This window comes from Antechinus flavipes, chromosome 6 (assembly GCF_016432865.1).
Source record: "Antechinus flavipes isolate AdamAnt ecotype Samford, QLD, Australia chromosome 6, AdamAnt_v2, whole genome shotgun sequence".
In the NCBI taxonomy this organism is placed as follows: Eukaryota; Metazoa; Chordata; class Mammalia; order Dasyuromorphia; family Dasyuridae; genus Antechinus; species Antechinus flavipes.
Genome location: NC_067403.1, coordinates 204,990,890 through 205,010,290, shown reverse-complemented (window position 1 = coordinate 205,010,290; position 19,401 = coordinate 204,990,890). Strand labels below are relative to the sequence as shown.

Genomic DNA, 19,401 nt, shown 5'->3' with positions numbered 1-19,401 from the left:
AGATGCCAGAATGTTGAAAAGGAGGGCATCTGCCTGACCTGAGTCATTCAGCAAGGATTTCTAGAGTTCTTTCTGTATATCTGTGGGAATTATGAATGGAGATCATATCCAGAATCACAGACTTAAAGCTAGAAGAGCCAGAGAACACTTGGCCAAGTCTTTCATTTTATGGATGGAAACTGGATAACTTGCCCAAGATCATATAGGTAGACACATCTTCATATTAAATAATTTGTAAGCATTTAAGATGCATCCAGCCTAGGAGAATATGCAAAATATATACATACCACTGCTGAAAATAGAACAGAAAAGGACAGACTCAGAGATGTAATAATAACCAGAGTAGTTCACTTTTAAGCTAAACTTCTAAGTTTTACATAGTACTCAATGTATATGATCTTATTGCTCTCTACAGCAACCCTGTGAGGTGGGTGATATTATTATATTCTATGATTATGTTATATAATATTTTATCTGTTTTTCAGATGATAAAATACAGAGAAATGGCTTACTCAGGGTCACAAAGCTAGTAATCATCAAAAGTGGGGTTTCCTGACTCTAAGTCTAGTGCTCTAGAAAAACAAATCAGGAGGCAACTAAATGGTGTACTAGATAGACACCAGCCCTAAAGTCAGGAGGATCCGAGTTCAAATGTGGTCTCAGACACTTAAAACTTTCTGGCTGTGTGACCCTGGGCAAGTCACTTAACTCTAACTGCCTCAGTTAAAAAATAAAACAAAACAGGTCAGGGAGGACCATAATGGTCATGGAATAGATCTTCTTCATAGATAGATGAATCTCAAGGGATGGGTGGGATTAGAGACTGAATTTTCAGCGTCTCCCAATGTCATTGTGAGATAGCCAGGTCCTTTGAAATTGGGTAAAACTTGAATCATCAGTGAATCACTACAGGGGCAAGGAACCAAACAACAGGCATATGGTAAGAATTTCACTGTATCCAACAGTGAAAGATCCAAATATTAATTCTACAAGTTTCTACTCAGTACTTTCATGGATGTCTTGTTCCTCCAGTTTACTCCACAGCATCCTGTTCCCCTAATCCTCAAAACTCATAATGACTCTGATAGAAATCTCTTCACCCTTCCTACCTCCTCACATACCCTCCCTGTCCTGATCCCTATCTTCCCCTCCTTATCACTTCCATTGGATCTGAGGAACTAATTCTCAGACTATTGGAAACTGACTCTCTTTCAACTTCAGTCTCTTCCGCTTCTTCTTCTTTAACTAAAAACTTTCAGGGTTTTCCCTGAAGCTATCATGGTCTTCCCCTTTCCCTGCTATGCTGGATGCTTCTTCTCTCATGCCTCTTGATGAGGTTAGAATCTTTCTTTGATCTTCCATTGCCTTTTCCAGATCTTTGTTCTGTTGCTTTCATTCAATTGTCTCCTTTGATATTCATAACAACTAACTCTATCACCCTCTCCTGTCACTGTGAAATCATGAATGAAGACCAAGACAGTCTCTTACTTTCCTTAATAACTTCAACACATGGCTTGTAACGACCCTCTCTAGTTTACCCTTTGGTTTTATGCTCAGTGAGTTTAATATTCATCTGGAAGAGCCTTCCAACATCTTAGCTTCTCAACCCCTAGATCTCCTCAATATGTGACTTCCATTTCCACTCTACCTCAGTTACCCACTGAAACAAGCCAATCTGAGATGTCATTAATACCTCAATTTGCTCCATTTTAAAATTGACATTGCCCTCATTGAATTCAACCTTCTGTCTTTAGACTCCTTCCCCATTCAAACCTGCTTTTCACCTTCATCATACCCTCCAATTTCTTGATCCTACCCTTTTTCCCCTACTCAAATATCCTTATTCTGGCTTTATTCCCACACCTTGGTGGCCTAGGGAGAGTTACTTAAATAATGCATTGCTTTCTGCTCTTGGATTCCCTGTTCCTTGCAATTTCTAGCTTGCTAAACCCCCACAATCTGTGTTGTCTGTTATTTACTGACAAACCATCAAGTGATAATGTAAGAAGTCATAAAACCATGTAGATCAATTCTATAAATCCACGCTTTCCAACCTCAAATGGTCCCTCACCACTCCATGGTAATGCTTTTCTTCATCTCTGGTTTTCTCTCTATCTTTACACAAATATTCCTAACTTTCTCTACTCTCCTCAACTCTTAACTCATTCTTCCACCCATAAAAGGTAACGGTTTCTAGTTTACTGAAAAGTTTTAAGCCAATCATTTTGAATTCCTTCCTTTATTTTTTTACCATATTTTAAACTGTCTTAATCTATCCTCTCTTCTTTCCCTCACAAGATGAAATGGTCCTCCCTTTTACCAATTTAAATACCTCTATTTGTACCCTTAAATTCCAACTCTTTCTTTTTCTTTTAAGTTCTTATTCCTTCAACCATTCCCATCTCCTTTCATCTTCAAGTTTTCTTCTCTACTCCTTTTTTCTCCTTTCCTACTTCTTGTATCCCCTATTTAAAAATCTTCCTGTCATTTTTTATCTCTCGTGCTGAATTTCTAGAAAAAGCAATGTTTTTTCTTAATTTTCCCATTTTCTCACCATTCCTTTTGTCCTTTGCCATAAGATTTTCCCCCAAATCATTAATGACTTCCTTATCATCAAATCCAAAGCCCCTTTCTGCTCCCTTCTCCCCACGGCTTGTTTTCCTTGACTTTTTTTTTTTACAATATAAATAATGGAAACATTTCCTTGGATCATTTTATCAATAAATTAGTTAATTTTATTGTAATAATTTATTATTGTTTGTAATTTATTGTTGCTTAAGTTTATTGTTAGGGTTATTTTTTTTGTTTTTCACTTTGGTAACTCTAGTTGACACCTCCTTTTTCTTGATATTCTCTCCTCCACTGGATGCCATTACAATTCTCTCACCTATGATTGATTGGAAGGCTCCTCTTTCTCCTTCTATCCCATAAATACAGCTATCTCTCCATGTACTTTGCTCTTTTTATTTTTTTTAATACTCTCTCCTTTGATAGTCTTATTCATTTTCAAGGCTTCAGTGATCACTTATCTGTAGATGGCTTCTAAAATCTTCATCTCCCACCTTGACCTGTAACTTGATTTCTGATCATATATTTTTAATTTCCTACATTGTTATCCCCAGCAAATATCCTGCCAATTATCTCAAACTCATCATGTCTCAAGATGAACTTGGAATCTTTCCCCAAATACTTCCTTTCTTTCTAGCTTCCTCAGGTCTGTAGTGACAACATCAAATCCCCATTCGACCTGGTTTTAAACTTTAGAATTATCCTTGTTTTTTCAGTCCTCTTTCCATCTCCTGTCTTCCAATCCACTGTCTATTTCTATCATTTCTATTTTAACAATATTTCTGGAATCCACTCCCTATTTATTAGTTCACCTAGTGCAAGCTCACCTTATCACTTGCCTGGTCTATTAGACTGTAGCCTTCTAATTTATCTCTCTGATTCTAAGCTCTAGCCTTCTTAATATATGTTTCATTCTCTGACAGAATGATTAATCTTCTTAAGGCACATGCCAAACTGCACTCCCCTGCTCAAAAGTCAATAAAGACTCTCCATTCTTTACTAAATAAAAGATCAACTCTTAATACTCAAGGTCCTCCACAACCTGATTCCAAGCTACCTTTTCCAGTTTACATTTTGCTTTTATATTCTGCACTTTATGCTCAAGCTAAACTAAACTACTAATTGTCCCCCCTCCAAATTCTAACTTATGCTGACTTATTTATGCAAGCTGACCCTTATGACAGAATGGACTTATCACACATCTCTCCTTGCTACTGAAATCCTTCTTTTCCTTCCAGGACTAACTCAGGTATCATGAAGCCTGAGCTCACACTTATATTATAAATTACATCATAGTTATTTGTGCATTTCTTTTTCCTTCAATTCATCCAATGTTTTAGTGTTCTAGAAAGAGTATTGATTCTGGAATCAAAGGACCTGGGTCCCAATCTCACCTTTTATGACTACCTGTGGGATCTTGGGCAAGACATTTAACTAAGTACTTCAGCCTCCTAGAATAAGGGAATTGAACTAGATAGCCTCTAAGGTACTTTCTAGTTCTTTGATTCTATGATGTGTTAAGTCCCTCATGTATCAGGCACTGTGCTAAGAGTTGGGAATATAAAAATAAATATGTAACAATCCCTGGCTCACGGAAATTACAGTCTACTTACCATTCTTATTCCCAATGTCAAGCATAATGCCTTGCCCATCCCACGTCCTTAATTGATGTTTGTGGAATTGAAGTGCTTAGGCTGTCATCCAAGTTGAAGGAAAGATGGCAATTGTGGAGGTAGAATCTATGGGAACTGGCTATCAACTGGATTGAGTGTGGGATTAAGAAAGAAGGAAGAATCAAGGATGAGTTTAAGGTTATAAACCTGGATGACTTGAAGGACAGTGATATCCTCAACAGAAATAGGGATTTTTGGAAAACAGAAGAATTTAGGATGGAAAGTAATGGATTCTATTTTGAATATTCTGATTTTAGGACACCAACAAATCATCCAAGTGGAATTGTATAGCAGGCAGAACCGTGGGACTGTTCACATGTGTGCATGTTCTTTCCCTATTTGATTTGAAACCCACTGAGAGCAAGGCTTGTGTCTAATCCACCTTTATATCTCAGCCCCTAATCTAGTTTTACATAAAGAAAGAGCTTAACAAAGGTTGGCTGAACTAAATTGGCATATTTAACAGAGAAGGAAACTGAGGCTCGGTGAGGAACAAAAACTAGCTCAAGATTATAGAATAGTTTGTGCCGGGCCTGGAGCTGGAACCCAGGACTCCTGACTCTCTGGTTGGTCTTATACCTGGGAATGGGAGGGAATGGAAGATCACATAGCCTATGTATCCAAGATTAGAACCCCTCCAGAGGAAGGTGATGACCTAATTGCAGAATCCAATTCAAATATTCAGAGTCAAGGCAAGGCAAGCAAGGAGCCCTGTGGTTGGGCTAACTCTCTTTGGCCCAGGCATTCTAAGCCCTGGTAATCTCTGGCTAGAAAAGAAACCCATACTTATGGCAGAGTTATTGGGGATGCAGATGTTTCGGGCTTTTTGCTTTCGGCTCCTTTGTCCCCGTCTAATCAGTTGGAGGGAGGTCTCTTCCTGCGCTGTGCTTTCATCAATGATCTGTTTTACAAAAATGAGTCACCAGTAGCAGTATCCACAAACACATTTGGAGGATACAGATTACTTTACCAACCCATAGTAATACAACATAAAGATGGAAAATTATAGATGAGTGCTTACAAAATCCAGTCTTTCCAGCATAAAGGAAATCATACCGTTTGTTGATTACATCAAAGATTTTTTACCAGGACCATGAATTTGTCTTTTAAAAATATATACTTTGATAACTCTATTACAATATAATGAGCTTCCTTTGTAATCTCATGTATTTTATTCTTATGCATAAAAATATTACTTTGAGAAAAGGACTTCCCAGGCTGCCAGATGGCTCCATGACACTCAAAAAGTTAAAAATCTTTCTATTAGATAACCTCTGAAGTCTTTTGCAAAAACAAAATTCCATGAAGGAGCTACTGACTTCAGCACCACTGGAGGCTGCCAGGAGGAAGATGAAGGTGATCTGAGAATCAATGGAACCCTAATCCCTGTTCCCTAATCCATGTGTATTAAAATTTGTTACCTTTTGAAAGCTGCTAATGATGTCCCTTTGTTCTCATTCTCATTTGCTGAAAAGTAAAGTTTCTTGGATATTCAGGAAATTGCATTTTCCCTGTCTCTCATCCAGCTGCTGTTCAAATGATCAGCACTTTCTAAATACTTACCCCTTTTTACCTGCTGTGTCCCAATGAACAAGTCCACAAAATTGTCCAAATCGATTTTATTAAAAGGTCCTTTAAGCATGAAATCTCCTTTTTTAGGACACACTAGCTTGGTGTGGGAACAATGTTTGTGCTTCTTCCCTTTGCTTTCTCTTGCTGTGTGTTTTCCAGGCTTGACTCTGTGTCCTGGGAGCTCCAGTGCAATGATGGCAAGGCTGGGGCTTGGCCAACAGCGAGAGAGTGACCAGCTCCACAACCCACAAGAAGACACAGGGCTAAACTTGGAGACTCCACTGGCTTCGGGACCCAGACATTCACTTCAGTACCATCTCCACACATGCCATGCTCATTCCAGCCCCAAGAGTAACAGGAGCTTCCTACGGGAAAGAGGAGAAACAATAAACGTGAATTGTCCTCTAGAAACAGCGGGGCAAAGCTCTGGGCTTTGGACCGCCTTTGCTAGCCCCCGTGGGCTCTCTCCTACTTTTTAGCATAGAACACTCTCTTGGATCTTCCTGGACTTCTTTGTCTCTGAGGAAGAAAGATACCAATATTGATCATCATCCTCTAGGTTAGAGAAAGATGTCTGTCAATTTGGTTTATGGATGAAGGTTAATCCCTTGATCCTGTGGACTCTGGACTTGGGGATGGGTGAGAAGGACTGGGCTCATTCTTGCTGGCAGACAAGTCAATTGGAAGGCATTTATATGGGATAGGAAGGAGGCCTGGTGGCTCTGGGCCCAGTTCACCACCTGGTTTGGGCAATGTGCCCAGCCCCAGATAGCTATACCAGCTGACGAGCAGCAGGAGCAGGGGTGGGAGGAGGGGCAGGGCCTGGCCACAAGGCAGCAACCAGCAGGTTCCTATCCTCCTACCAAATGGTTCACTCTCTAGAGAGACTGAGGGATGATCCAGAAGGCCAAAGCTGGGGATCTATCAGAGGCTGCAATTCAGGGGCTTCATAAAGACCCCCGGGGACATCCCTGCTTACTGACCTCACACCCAAGGGATACTGATACAGGACTGTGCTGGGCAGTTGGACAAAGAAGAGTTCATCCGACTGCTTTTGATAAAAAAAGAAAGAAATCCTTCTCTCTAGTACATGGGATAGCATGCTGCTCTCAATGGCACATCAGAAAAATCTTTAGGCCTGGTGACAGGCTTTTCTTGGCAAGAGATGAAGAGAACCAATGAAAGGGGATGGAATCTGTCAAATGGAAAATAAAAGTATATCCTAAAGTAGAAATATATCAAAAAGGCCTTGACAATAAGACCTTGCTTCCAGTTCTAGCACTGCCTAAAAAGTTGCTCCACAGACTTCATTAAATATTGAATCCTCTGTGGACCTCAGTCTACTCTTCTGTGATGGGACTCAATTTAGTGAACATTTATTAAACACCAGCTGTGTGCATAACCCTATACTCGGCACCTGGATGGGTACAAAGATTAGATAAGACAAAGTCTGCTCTCACTGAGATTACTGTCTAGTACAGAGGGATAAGATGCACTATATTATGTGATGAGTTCTTCAGGGAAGTGCTGAAATACAGAATATACAAGTTGCAGAGAAATCCAAATTTCTCATTTTACAGAAAAGGAAACTGAGACTTATAGAGAGGGTCACACAGTGACTTGGTGACAGAACCATAACTTAATCCCTATCTTCTAGATCTTGGCTGTCATTGTCTCCATCATTATCACCCTGTGTGTCTATAAGAGTTCTGCCTTTTCCAAGATCCTGGGGTTCCCAGATTTTATCTCCAGTATCATTAGTATTCTACAAGTCAACACATCTTATTCACCTCTTTTATACTACACAAATTCCAAATATTCACCCCTCAATGTCATCTGTGGGGACGACATATTACTAAACTCAAAATCCTTTGGTCCACAATGGATATTTGTCTTCACAGACTCACACTGCTGTGATCTCCATGTGCCCATGACTGTACGAAGGGACTTGCCTGCACATTTGTTGTACCTCTACTAAGTAGGAAACCCTGCCCTTAAAAATGGGGCCCTCCACTCAGGGCAGGAACCTGAATGTTCATTCCAGGGAAAGCATTCATTATGGAGAACATAGGATTTCAAGGATTTTTTTTTTTACTCTAGCAAGGAGGGATGACTAGAAAGCCACCTAATTAGAGAGAGTGACATGCAACAGAGTCCTCACTCCTCAGCTGATTCACTACATGACTCTAGAAAGTCACCTCTTCTCTTTGGCACTGCCAGAAGTCACATTTATTAAGCATTTACTTTGTGCCTGGTACTGACATTCAGGGGACAGAACTGTCTGCATTGTGGCTCACGTGGCTATTATGAAGACTGTAGCTATTGTGGCTCATTTGATTATTGTACAGGATGGCAGAATTGCAAGCATCTAAATAGATCTGCCAAAACCTTCATCTGGAACAGAACAGAAGTCCCCTCTGCAGTCATTTTCCAAAGGTAAAATCTAGTTTTCTACTGAAGGGCATGCCCTTATCAGAGAAAGTGCTCTATGAGCAAAGTAGAATTGAATTAAGCCCAAGGAAACTCAAAATGAGCAAAATTAGAGCAGCCACCCCAAATGTTCATAGGGACTATTTGTCAATTTCTTAATAACTGGATCTCCATTCCCATCACCATTAATGTGGATTCATTGCAGTTTGTCAATATCATCTCTCAAAATGTGGAACTCAGACCTGAATACAATATTCCAGAAGAATTCTCATCAGGACAGATTATCACCTCCTTAATAATCCAAACAATGTTCCTATTAATTCAGATTAAGATGAAAAAAAATATTTTTGGCTGCTGTGTCATACAATGACCCATATATAGCTTGTAGTCTATCAAAACTCTCTCCCCCTAGTACTCATGCATTATATTACCTCTTCTATTCTAAATACTTTTAACTCAATTGACAAACTTTATTAATTATCTTTTACGTGTTAGGTCATGAATTTAAATAAAGACCTTCATCTACCCTCATTAAGTTTTGTCTCTTCTTTGGGGGGGAGGGGGATAAGTTTATACCTTTCTAGATGTGTTTGGATTCCAATTTTGTTGTCCAAATAAGTAGCCGTTGCTCTCTGCTATAGGACATCTTCAAAGGGATAACTATGCCATCTAGTCCTCACACAAGCAATCCATACCAATTTTCAGCAGAATGGCACCAAGGACAGCACCTCAAAGCAATAGCTAAGGATTTCCCTCCAGGTTTATAATCAACTAGTTTAGACTCTTAACTAACTGCACTATCATCCAGTCCAGATCTTTTTTTATCCACAAGAAAAATGAGATAGAATCTTTCAAATAGTATGCTGAAATTGAGGTATATTTCGAGTATGTCTCTTTTCTATCAGTCTAGTAAACTCAATAATAAAGGAAAATTAGATTTGTTTGTTATGATTTGTTTTTAATTTTATTTTATTTTGAGACTGAATCAAAAATTTCATCCAGAATGAAAGGATAGTGATCATTCAAAAGTCTAATTCCAATTCTGATCAAAACAAAAACTTTAACCTGCTCCATTTTTTTTGTCCCTCCTTAGGCAGCCTGGTGGCCTTCCATTTTCAGATGCTAAAGATATTGGTGCCAGACTTAAAAGACGAAATCACCATGAGCCTTAATAACATAGGAATCAGAGTGCCCAACTCAAATGATCCATCAGCCTCAGTTTCCCCAACAGCAGAAACTATAAGTATGTACCACTACACCCTGCGCATGACTTTTTCTTCATGAGTTTAAATTGCCTCTTACAGATCACTGGGTTCCCCCCACCAAGTGTTTCAAATCATCTCTTTTCATAATGCATTATTGAAGTCCAATTAAAACTTGTTACAGTCTTCCCTTTTTTGAAAATTGGACAGTATTTTCAATGAATCAATAAATAAGCATATACCCATTTGTCATTAGTTTCCTTTGTTTGATGCTATGATACCCTTCTAATTATCCATAGTTTTCCAAAGATCATTGACAGTGTTTCAGCAGTCATATCCTCAAGTTCTTTCAGGACTTTTGTTGTTTGGGTGTGAATATTTAAATTCTTTGAGATTGGATGATATATGATGGTCTCAAATAATCTCTTCATTTATTTTGGGTTTCAGTTACTTGTTAAACCTATTTGTTTCATATTCCCAAATCTAAAAACAATTCTCCTTGGTAGAAAAAAGCAAACAAAAGAACAGCTAAGTAGGTGGTCTACCTTCTTTCGTGCTTTTCCATCATTATGTCAACTCTAAACAGTGCAGGTGGCCTTTTAAATCCATTCCAACTCTGAGAGTCCTTGAACCTAGGATGCTCTCTTCTTATCTATCTTGAACTTCGAGGTAGTATAATCACTTCATCCTCAAGATTCCCATCATCTTTACTTTAATAACTACTTCCTCTTTATTGCTCAAAGCCAGGCTAAGAATAGAATTCTTCTTATCCTTTTGAAGGAGGAAATCATCAGCAAGGCAAATTAAGAGTTGCTCAGCTGCTCTGCTTTTATTAGAAAAAGTCCTTCAATAATATTTATAGCAGAATTCTACAGCACTACTATAGCAAATATTCATGCCAATTTTGTGCTCTCCTTCCAGAACTTATCATATAGTTCTGCCTCCTGGCCAGGTGGTTTATAGTATAATCCTATCATGATATTGCTTATTTTTCTCTTTCCTAATTTTTGCCTAAATACTGTGTGTCACACTTGCCTGGTCTGGCACATAGATTTATACCTAGGCATTTATCATCTGTATGTACAATGTAGTGGACCTCTCCTTCTCCAAATTTGTTCTATTTGAGTAGGATATAGAGCTCTATTGCTGCGTTTTATTCATGAGTCACATCCCACCAAGTTTCAGTAATGTCAACAAGGCAGTACTTATCTCTCTCTTTTTGGATTCACTTTATTACATACGTTCCATGCACTTTGATTTGTGCATCTGAAATTATACATACTTTGATTATCCTTTTTCTTAATATGATCTCTGATAAATTACTAGACATCTCCACTGGTCTTTTTTCCATGGCTTACCTGTGGTAGATGGCTTAATAGTTATGTTTGAGCATCTCTCCCCCTTTCCATTTTCACTTTCAAGTCCTCTTATTCAGATCTGGGAGTTTCTAGATAAACATATACATGCATACATATCTATCTATCTCTATATCTCTCTACATATACCTACATATGTATATATATTTCTACATCTCAAATGCATTTCATCTGTAAGAGCCCATCATTCTTGTATCTTAAATCTCATTCTTCAATCCTACCTCTTTAATCCCTCCTGAAATCCTTCTTTGTCTTCTAAAGTCCTTACTTTCCACTGGCAGCAGGGAAGAAAATCCCACTTGTACCCTTAGATCTTATATAATCCCTACAGTTGCTTTCTAAATTCCTTCTGGTTGCATCATTTGTCCTCATCTTTATTGACAGGTTATAATCCTGGTTATAAGATTAAGGAAATTCTCCAATATGTTCCTCATACACAAAGCAGGAAGGCAGAAATGTCTCTGCTGCAGCACATTCCCTATATGGCTTTAGAACAGAGTATGATATCCAGAGAAATCTCCTTTATATACACATTTTAGGAACATCTCAATTGTATGACATTACTTACTTGGGACTGAGGGGAGTAACAAATTATAATGAAAGATGAATGGAGGGGACGGGGGAAGCAAGGGAGGAGACAGAAAGGAAAAGACCAAGGGAAATGTTGCCACTGGATAGGAGGGGTAAGCAAGAATAAAGTTCTATGGTGAGAGGACCAGACCAAGAAAAATCCAGAAACAGTCAAAAGGTGAATATGTACAATATTACTGTACCTCCGAATCTCAAGAGCTAGTTATTTCTGAAGTAGCTCCAAAGAGTCCTGTTCCCTCTTGTCCCAAAGTTACTTTGCTAAGTCTGAGAGGGCTAGTATGATGTTTATAATTCCTCTAAGGGGAAAAAGTAGGGCAGTCTAGTTAGAAGGATGAATATGGAAGATCAAGAAATGTATACCGAGAACTGATATTCATTGAAACTATTCCAAGCTTCCCACACTATTGAAGCTGGCATTTCCATTTTTTCTTTCCTTCTAGAGAACTTAACTGAGGCTCAATTTCTGTCCTTACTTTTTCCAGAGCCACCGAACATTTGTGCCACGTGAATTGAGTTTTCTCTTAAAGAAGAGATGTTTTAGAAGGCCTGACCTTACAGTGGGATTTATCTACTCATGGTTTCACATTGACCATACATGCTCTAATAGATTTAAGATATCGAGAAATTGTAGAGGTTTCTATGGGGGGAACTTAGATTTTATCTAATTGATGGGTAAGCAAAATTCCAAAAGGAAGTTAATTTCTGGGGTAGGGATGTTGTGTAAGAAGAGATCACCAGGTTCAGCTTCTAATAAAGTGGTCAGTTTGAAAAAGTCCAATAAAATAAATTGCATCCCTGTTCTTTGTTCTTTAAAGTTGAAGGAAGGAGACAGAGTTTTATACATTTGCTCTCAGTAAATGTTTATAATGGTAGATCGTATCAGTGAAACGGAAGAGAGAAATAGAGATAAAGATGGAGATGTCTCTCCTCAATTTTTTATAACTTTTGTTGACCAAGACATAAGTACAATAAAATAACTTTTAGAAGATAAGAAAATACAAATGTAGATATAAAGGAAGAAATGGAAAACAGTATCTGTAGAGCCTGCATTTTTCTTTTCAGTTTTAGAGGGAGTGGAAGAGACAGTAGCCAACCTAAATAGGGCCATGAAAATTCTTGAGGTAAAATGGTATGTTTCTAAAGAAAGGGTCCTTAGCTTGGAGAAGAAAATACTTAGGCAGGGATATGATCACTGCCTTCAGTAACTTCAAAGGTGATCACATGGAGATTAGAATTGCTTAGCCCTGGAAGGCAAAACTAGGAAAAATGGGTAGAATTTTCAGGGAAGCAGTTCCATAGAAGAAAGGATATTCTAATCTAAAAATAAATAATATTTATAAAATATTATTAAATATACAATATATAATAAAGAATATCCTAAATCTTAAAAAAAGAATATTCTAAAAATCACAGTGGTACAATCATGAAATGAAGTGCTTCAGGAAGTACTGAGTGAGGTGTTCAGGAAAAAGCCATATATGATCACCTGCTGAATTTGAAAAATTGGAATTCATCTTTCCAGGAATGACTGAACTACATCACCTGTTTAGGCTCTTCCAGGTGTAATTTTCTATTTGTTCTATGGTTGTTAATAGCCATAAGGTTGGGATCCTCAGGAATGGAAGGGACTAATTTCCCATATAAGTTGCAATCCATTTGGAGTTTAGGCTTTTTCCAAATTGGATGTTAAGATTCACAGAATACTAAATTTGGAAATATGCCTAAAGAGCATCCAATTCATCTTTTTTCCCCCACAAAGAGGCAGCTAGGTGGCACCACAGTGCATGGAACACTAGGCCTGGCATTCTGAATTCAAATCCGACCCCAGACACTTATTTACTACATGACTTGGGCAAGTAACTTTACCTATTTTGCCTCAGTTGCTTATCTGTGAAATAAGTTGGAGAAGAAAATGACAAACTACTGCAGTATCTTTGCCAAGAAAACTCCATGAAGAGTTGGATACAATTAAATAAAAATTTTACAGAAGAAAATGAATTCCAAAGAGGAAAAGATATTTACCCAATATCAAATTCTAGCATCAGAGCCTAGACTAGCACTCAGGTCTCCTGATTCCCAGGCCAGTCCTCTTTCCCCTGAATAAGAATGAATCATTGTAGGGGCAATGGAATAGAAACCACAAAGAATTTATACTGAGGAGCTTCAAGTAGGCAATATGGAGACCCTTAACTGTCGTAGTTGTTGTTCATCCTTAGTATTTCTAGAAGAGGTCCAAAGACAGCATGGAATGATGTTTTGATTTGCATATGAATTGGACTTAAGTGAGGCAGATTTGTGAAAAGTCATCAGCCTTACTCCTTCAGTATCATCCAAGTCAAGTCACTGGGGATAGTGCCAAGAACAGAAATGAGTTGCCTGCCAGTTTGTAAGCACCATAATGGGCTGATCAGAATAGAACTATCTTATATATGACCTCTCATGGCTCCAACTCACTCATATTATAATGACAAAAAAGACAAAAGAACTGTGTCTTAGGGGGGCTAAGCAATGATTTTATTTATGTAATTAATTAGAGTTGCTTACAAGAAGGTTTGGGGGTAGAGCCTGACTAACTCAATCTTTAGTTCAAAGGACAGTTAGTATTTGATTCGGTAGTATATGAACTGGCATTGTTCTTCTTGGGTTTTTGATTGTATGTCTAAGAACTTAAATGAGATACACAGTCTCTTTGGGAAAATTTGATTCTAAGATTTGTTTAGTCCACTGAAGCTCAAAACTCCTGAGCTCAAGAGATCCACCAACTTCAGTCTCCTAGAAACAGGAATTACAGATATATAGCACCACACCTGCTTGAAGATACTTAACAGGCCCAGCCACTGTCCATCTAGAACTGCCCTGGATTTCTTGGAAGTTGATCCAATATGAGAGGGTTTTTTTTTGTTTGTTTTTTTGTTTTTGTTTTTACAAAATTTTAGTATTGTAATCACAAATGATTTGTACCAATGTGAGTGCATAGGGAGCTTCTTGCTAAACTCAGTGTCAAAAAGAATAGGTATAGAAATGACAAGCAACTAACTACAAATAATATGGAGAGATGGCCTAATAATAGGAGCTACCTTGGAATGGGCTACCTTGATAATAGTGTGTTTCCTACTACTAGAAGTCTTTAAATAAGGTATAAATGAGAGGTTTAGAGGGAATTCCATGAAAGCGGTTAGACTAGATTCCCTCTGAGATCCTTCTAAATCAGAGATTTGGTATTCTAGGATCCTCTCATACTTCCATCCTGCTCACTTATGACACACTACGGTACTGGGCAGGTGCACAAGCTCCCTCCCTCCAAATTGGTTAGGATCCCTTTCCACACAATTTCAGATAAATCTCTTCTAGATCTGCTTGGTCCCCTGTGACATCCATAAGCCCAGAGAATCAACTTTATTGTGCTTCATCTAGTCTTTGCTGATAATACATAGGTATGAGCTTTATATTCCTATATCATGGAGGGTATCTCCGGTTCAGAAGCTTCACATGTTCTCTCCATGGGTTTATTAACTAAAAAATAAAGAACTCATCACCAAAACTCCTTTACAGAGTTCAGCATAAATTCTTTGGTTCCCTCCAAATAGGAAACACCTATGAAAAGAATATTAGGACAAGAGAGGCAGGAGTACATAAGTTACCTCTCTGGACCTTTTGTTTTTCAATCTATAACATATGGGTCTTCCTTCCTCTGACAGTCTATGATTCTACACTTCACTTAAAAGTCCTCATGAAATTTCACTGAGAATTTTTTTTTTACTTCAAGTAAAATTGTAGAGTTATCATGGCTAGTGTTCAGACAGGGATGACCCTGACATGTAAAAAACAAGTGAGCTGGACAGAGATATCTGATAGGCTAGAAGACGCTGACAGGAGAATCTTCCCAGGACAGTCTGCGTAACTGGCACTGGCTGAGCATGAAATTCCAAGCTGTTTTAGTCTCGTGATTTTGTGTCCCTGTATAACTGGAGAGAGAGAGAGAGAGAGAGAGAGAGAGAGAGAGAGAGAGAGAGAGAGAGAGAGAGAGAGAAGGAAGAAGGGAGAAAAAGGGAAGCGGGGGGAAGACAGAGACAGAGAGAGACAGAGAAAGACAGAGATAGAGAGATAGGAGACTGAGATAAAAAGACAGAGGGAGGCAGAGCCAGAGACATATGGAGAAACAAACATAGAGACACAAAGACAGAGACAGAAATACAGAGACACAGGAATACACAGAGATAGAGAGAGATACACACAGAGAGATAGAGACAGATCTTAGATGTTACAAGTCCTTCTTGTAGGGTAATTGCAGCCCTATACTTGGGAAAGGAACAATGACTTGGATTTGGAAAGCATCCAGATCCTGGGAGCAGCAGCATCCCGCAATGCTGGCTCACACTCATAGTCCGATATGCTTTGAGCATTTCGAATAAAAGTACATATTTGCCTTCTCAAGGAAAATCATTGCCAGCCAGATATCTAAGGAGGAGTACAAAGACACAGCATGATTGGATAGAAATGAAAGCAGAAAAGTGATAGCCAGGGTAGAGATGCTAGAAACACAAGACACCAGAAGAATAATTTTAAACAACACACCATCATCTTCGATCATATGAGATGAAAGATGAAACCTAAAGCAGAGGCTGTCCTTCTGCCAGGAGGAGGGGAGAGGAGAAAGGGAGATTCAGAGAGTTAAAAGAGGAACATAAAAGTTGGTGTTGTGTTTGTTTTAACAAAATCTTTATGAAATAATCATAATATTAATAACAACAATATTTATATAGTGCAAGGCCTTATACTAAGTGCTTTATAATTATTACCTCATTTAATCTTTACAACTCTAGGAGGTAGGTCCCATTAATATCCCCAATTTACAGATGAGGAAACTGAAATAAACAGGGGTTAAGTGATTTTTCCCACGGTGATACAAGCATCTGGAGCTGAATTTGAATACAAGTCTTCTTGCATGATGTTCTATCCACTAGGCAACTTGGCTGCCAAAAGAATCCAAATGTGACCCAATCATTAGGAAAAGTAATGCTTGGGCTGCCAGAATGGAAAACCAAACCAGAGAGAAAAAAGAAATGGGTGAATATGGATATGAGTCAACTGAGCAACCAATAGAAGCCAATATGACCTCAGGGAGGTAGTAATGTAGGGATAACAATCCAGATCAAGGGAAGCAATAGTCCTGCTTCTTTCTGTCAGGTTCAGACTGTAGCTGGGATGTCACATTCAGCTCCAGGTGCCATCTTTTAAGGAGGACGTTGGCAAGGGAGGAGCTGTCCAGGAGGTTGGTCAGTGCAAGATAGAGACTGGAGCCACTCTGTACTAGAGACTGGATGTGAGAGATCACTGGATCATAAATCTAGAGAGGGAAGGGACCTCAGCCATTTAGTTTAACTCTTTCATTGTACAGAAGAAATATGAAGACCCAAGAAAGTTGTGACTTTTATTCAAGGTCACAAAGGCATCAAGGGGGAAATTGAACCCAAGGATTCAAGAGCCAGAATTTTTTCTACTTTACCAGAGGGAATACCCAGGCATAATTGGGGCTGTCTTTATTGTTCAGTCGTTTTTCAGTCAAGTCTGACTCCTTGTGACTGTTTTTTTCTTGGCAGACACTGAAGTGGTTTGTCATTTCCTTCTTGACTTGCCCAGGGTCCCACAGCTAGTAAGGTGAAGTTGGACTCGAACTTAGGAAAAGGAATCTTCTGGACCCTAGACCAGCACTCTATCTACTACACCATTTACCTGCCCTTTGGGGATGGTTGGGAGGTATTAAATTAACAGGAAGGTCTGAGATTCTCTGCTGCGAGGGAGCAGCTAAAATACCCCATCCTCCCCACTGCTAGTCCCTCTAGATCCCTTGTATGAATAAAAAACTTCCCTGACACATCCTCATCAATCCCCATGAAGCCATGCTTTATTTTTTTTTATCAGAAATATAACTGCTCTAAGATAGATTTGTTCTTTAACCTTGAATCTAGTTGGCTTGTAGGTCACTCCTACCTCATTCTGGGCAAAGGGACAATGAGGCAGAAACAATATAAAACACTCTCTTGGTACCATATTCTTTCCCCACTCCCTAACCTCAGTTTGAGAGCTGCTTTTTATAAGATAAAACTCTTCCCAGAGAATGGGGAATATTTTGATGATGTGATGGTTCTGAAAGGACAATTGGGGGAAGACCTTTTTTTATGTTGCTAGGGGAGGAGAGTAATTGGTTTTTAGTCACAAGAATACATTATAGGGTCAATGACTGCCCTTGTGAAAATGAAAGAAGAGATGGAAAGAAAGGTCAGAGGGAAAAAAAAAAAACTAAGTCGGCTACATGAGAAGAATCACATTTGTATGGGAAGATTAAAGCAGAGAGCATCCACAGGCTTCTCCTTGGAGAGTCCCCCAGAAATGACACTGGATTAGTTTCCATAAACCTCCATGTGAAGTCATATGTGAGGGGTGAGTGAAGACCAGAGGGACCATTTGTCTACAGTCAGCAAACCTATGCTATCACAAGCAATACTGAGATCTCCCTTCTCCTTTGCTTGAAGATAGAATGCCAGATCTGCTATTCATTAGCTCAACAAAAAAGTCTCTCCTCTTCAGTTTCTTTATCATAAAAGGTGGGGTTGGATTGACTGACCTTTAGGCTCCCTTACTAAGATCCCAAGTCACTTAAGCTAAGATTCTTTCCACCTTAATGTGTTTTTTAAGATGCTAGATATCTCACAGAAATTCCCAGAAGGCTACTCATGAGTCTGATTTAATGATTTAACTTCTCTGGGGCTCAGTTTACTCATCTGTAAAGTCCTCATGTGTAAAATGATGGGAGAGGCAGGGGTTAGACTAGATGACTTTTGAAGTTCCTCGAGTAATGGAAGTGTGAGTCTGTGATTCCATATCTGTGGTTTTCCTGTTGCCTGAGGGATTCACGGAATCATGGAATTATTAGAAGTTAACAGTATCAATCTCCTAATAGTATAGAAGTCTCTTTTAATAATAGCTAGCATTTGTAAAGTGCTTTAAGGTTTGCAAAGAGTTTTCCCCAAAATTGCTTCATCTTGTCCTTACAACAACCCTAGGAAGTAGGTGCCATTATTATAATACCCATTTTACAGATGAGGAAACTGAGGCAGATGGAAGTTAAGGGACCTGCCCATGGTCACATAGGCTGGTTTTGAATTCAGGTTTCATAACAACCTTATCATAGAATTATGCAGCCTTAGCTTTTTTATGGAGGACATTTTTGGAGGACACTTTGCCTTACAATGAAAACATTCCATTATTAGACAGAATTATTAGAAAGTCATTTTTTAAATAGTCAAACCCATCTCCCTCTTTAGTTCTCACCCAGACCTTCTATTTCTGCCCTCTGGATACAAAAAAAAGAAGTTTAATATCCCTTCCACGATGCAGTTTATAGATAATTACAGTCATTGTATCTCCTCAGATCCTTCAGTTTTTTTTCTGAAATGACATAGAACTTGTACCCTTCAACATCCTGATTATTCTCTATTTTTTCCATATCCTTCCTAAAGTTGGGGTACCTAGAACTTCCTTGTGAAAGGATCAGAATATCTGAGATAGAGTTAGAACAGGGAATAATTCAGAAGGATGATAAACTCTGCTGGTCTGGACACTATATTTACATTACTGGACTTCCATTAGATTTTTTTTTTTTGGCTGTTGTGCCACATTTGGATTTGCAGTTTACTAAATACCTTTATTTGTTTGCCTGCAACCTGCTCTCTAGTCATGTATGGTCTCAAGATGTAATCCATTAAATTATTTTTTGAAACAAAGTAGAGACATTTATGATATTTAAGAAGGCGTGCTTGTCATTTCTCCCCCGCCCCAACTATGGCTATGACACACTGACATTGGAGCCCCAGTATTCAACTCTCAACTGTTATCTCAATAAGATACTCTCTAGGGCCTACTTAGGGCAGAAATAATGACCCTTTAAATTTTTTAAAAAATAATTATAACTTTTTATTGACAGAACCC

At 38.6% G+C, this 19,401-nt stretch overlaps 1 protein-coding gene across 2 annotated transcripts in view; it reads right to left on the bottom strand.

Annotated features, from left to right (window-relative positions):
• Positions 1–5,339: 5,339 nt before the first annotated feature.
• The window catches only part of SERGEF (secretion regulating guanine nucleotide exchange factor), a 231,699-nt gene continuing 217,637 nt past the window's right edge, over positions 5,340–19,401 (bottom strand). For both annotated transcript variants that reach the window (XM_051965428.1, XM_051965429.1), the window contains one exon: positions 5,340–6,178. In XM_051965428.1, coding sequence (XP_051821388.1) covers positions 5,907–6,178 — 272 coding nt within the window. In that variant the 3' untranslated portion in view covers positions 5,340–5,906. The remainder of the gene's footprint in view (positions 6,179–19,401) is intronic.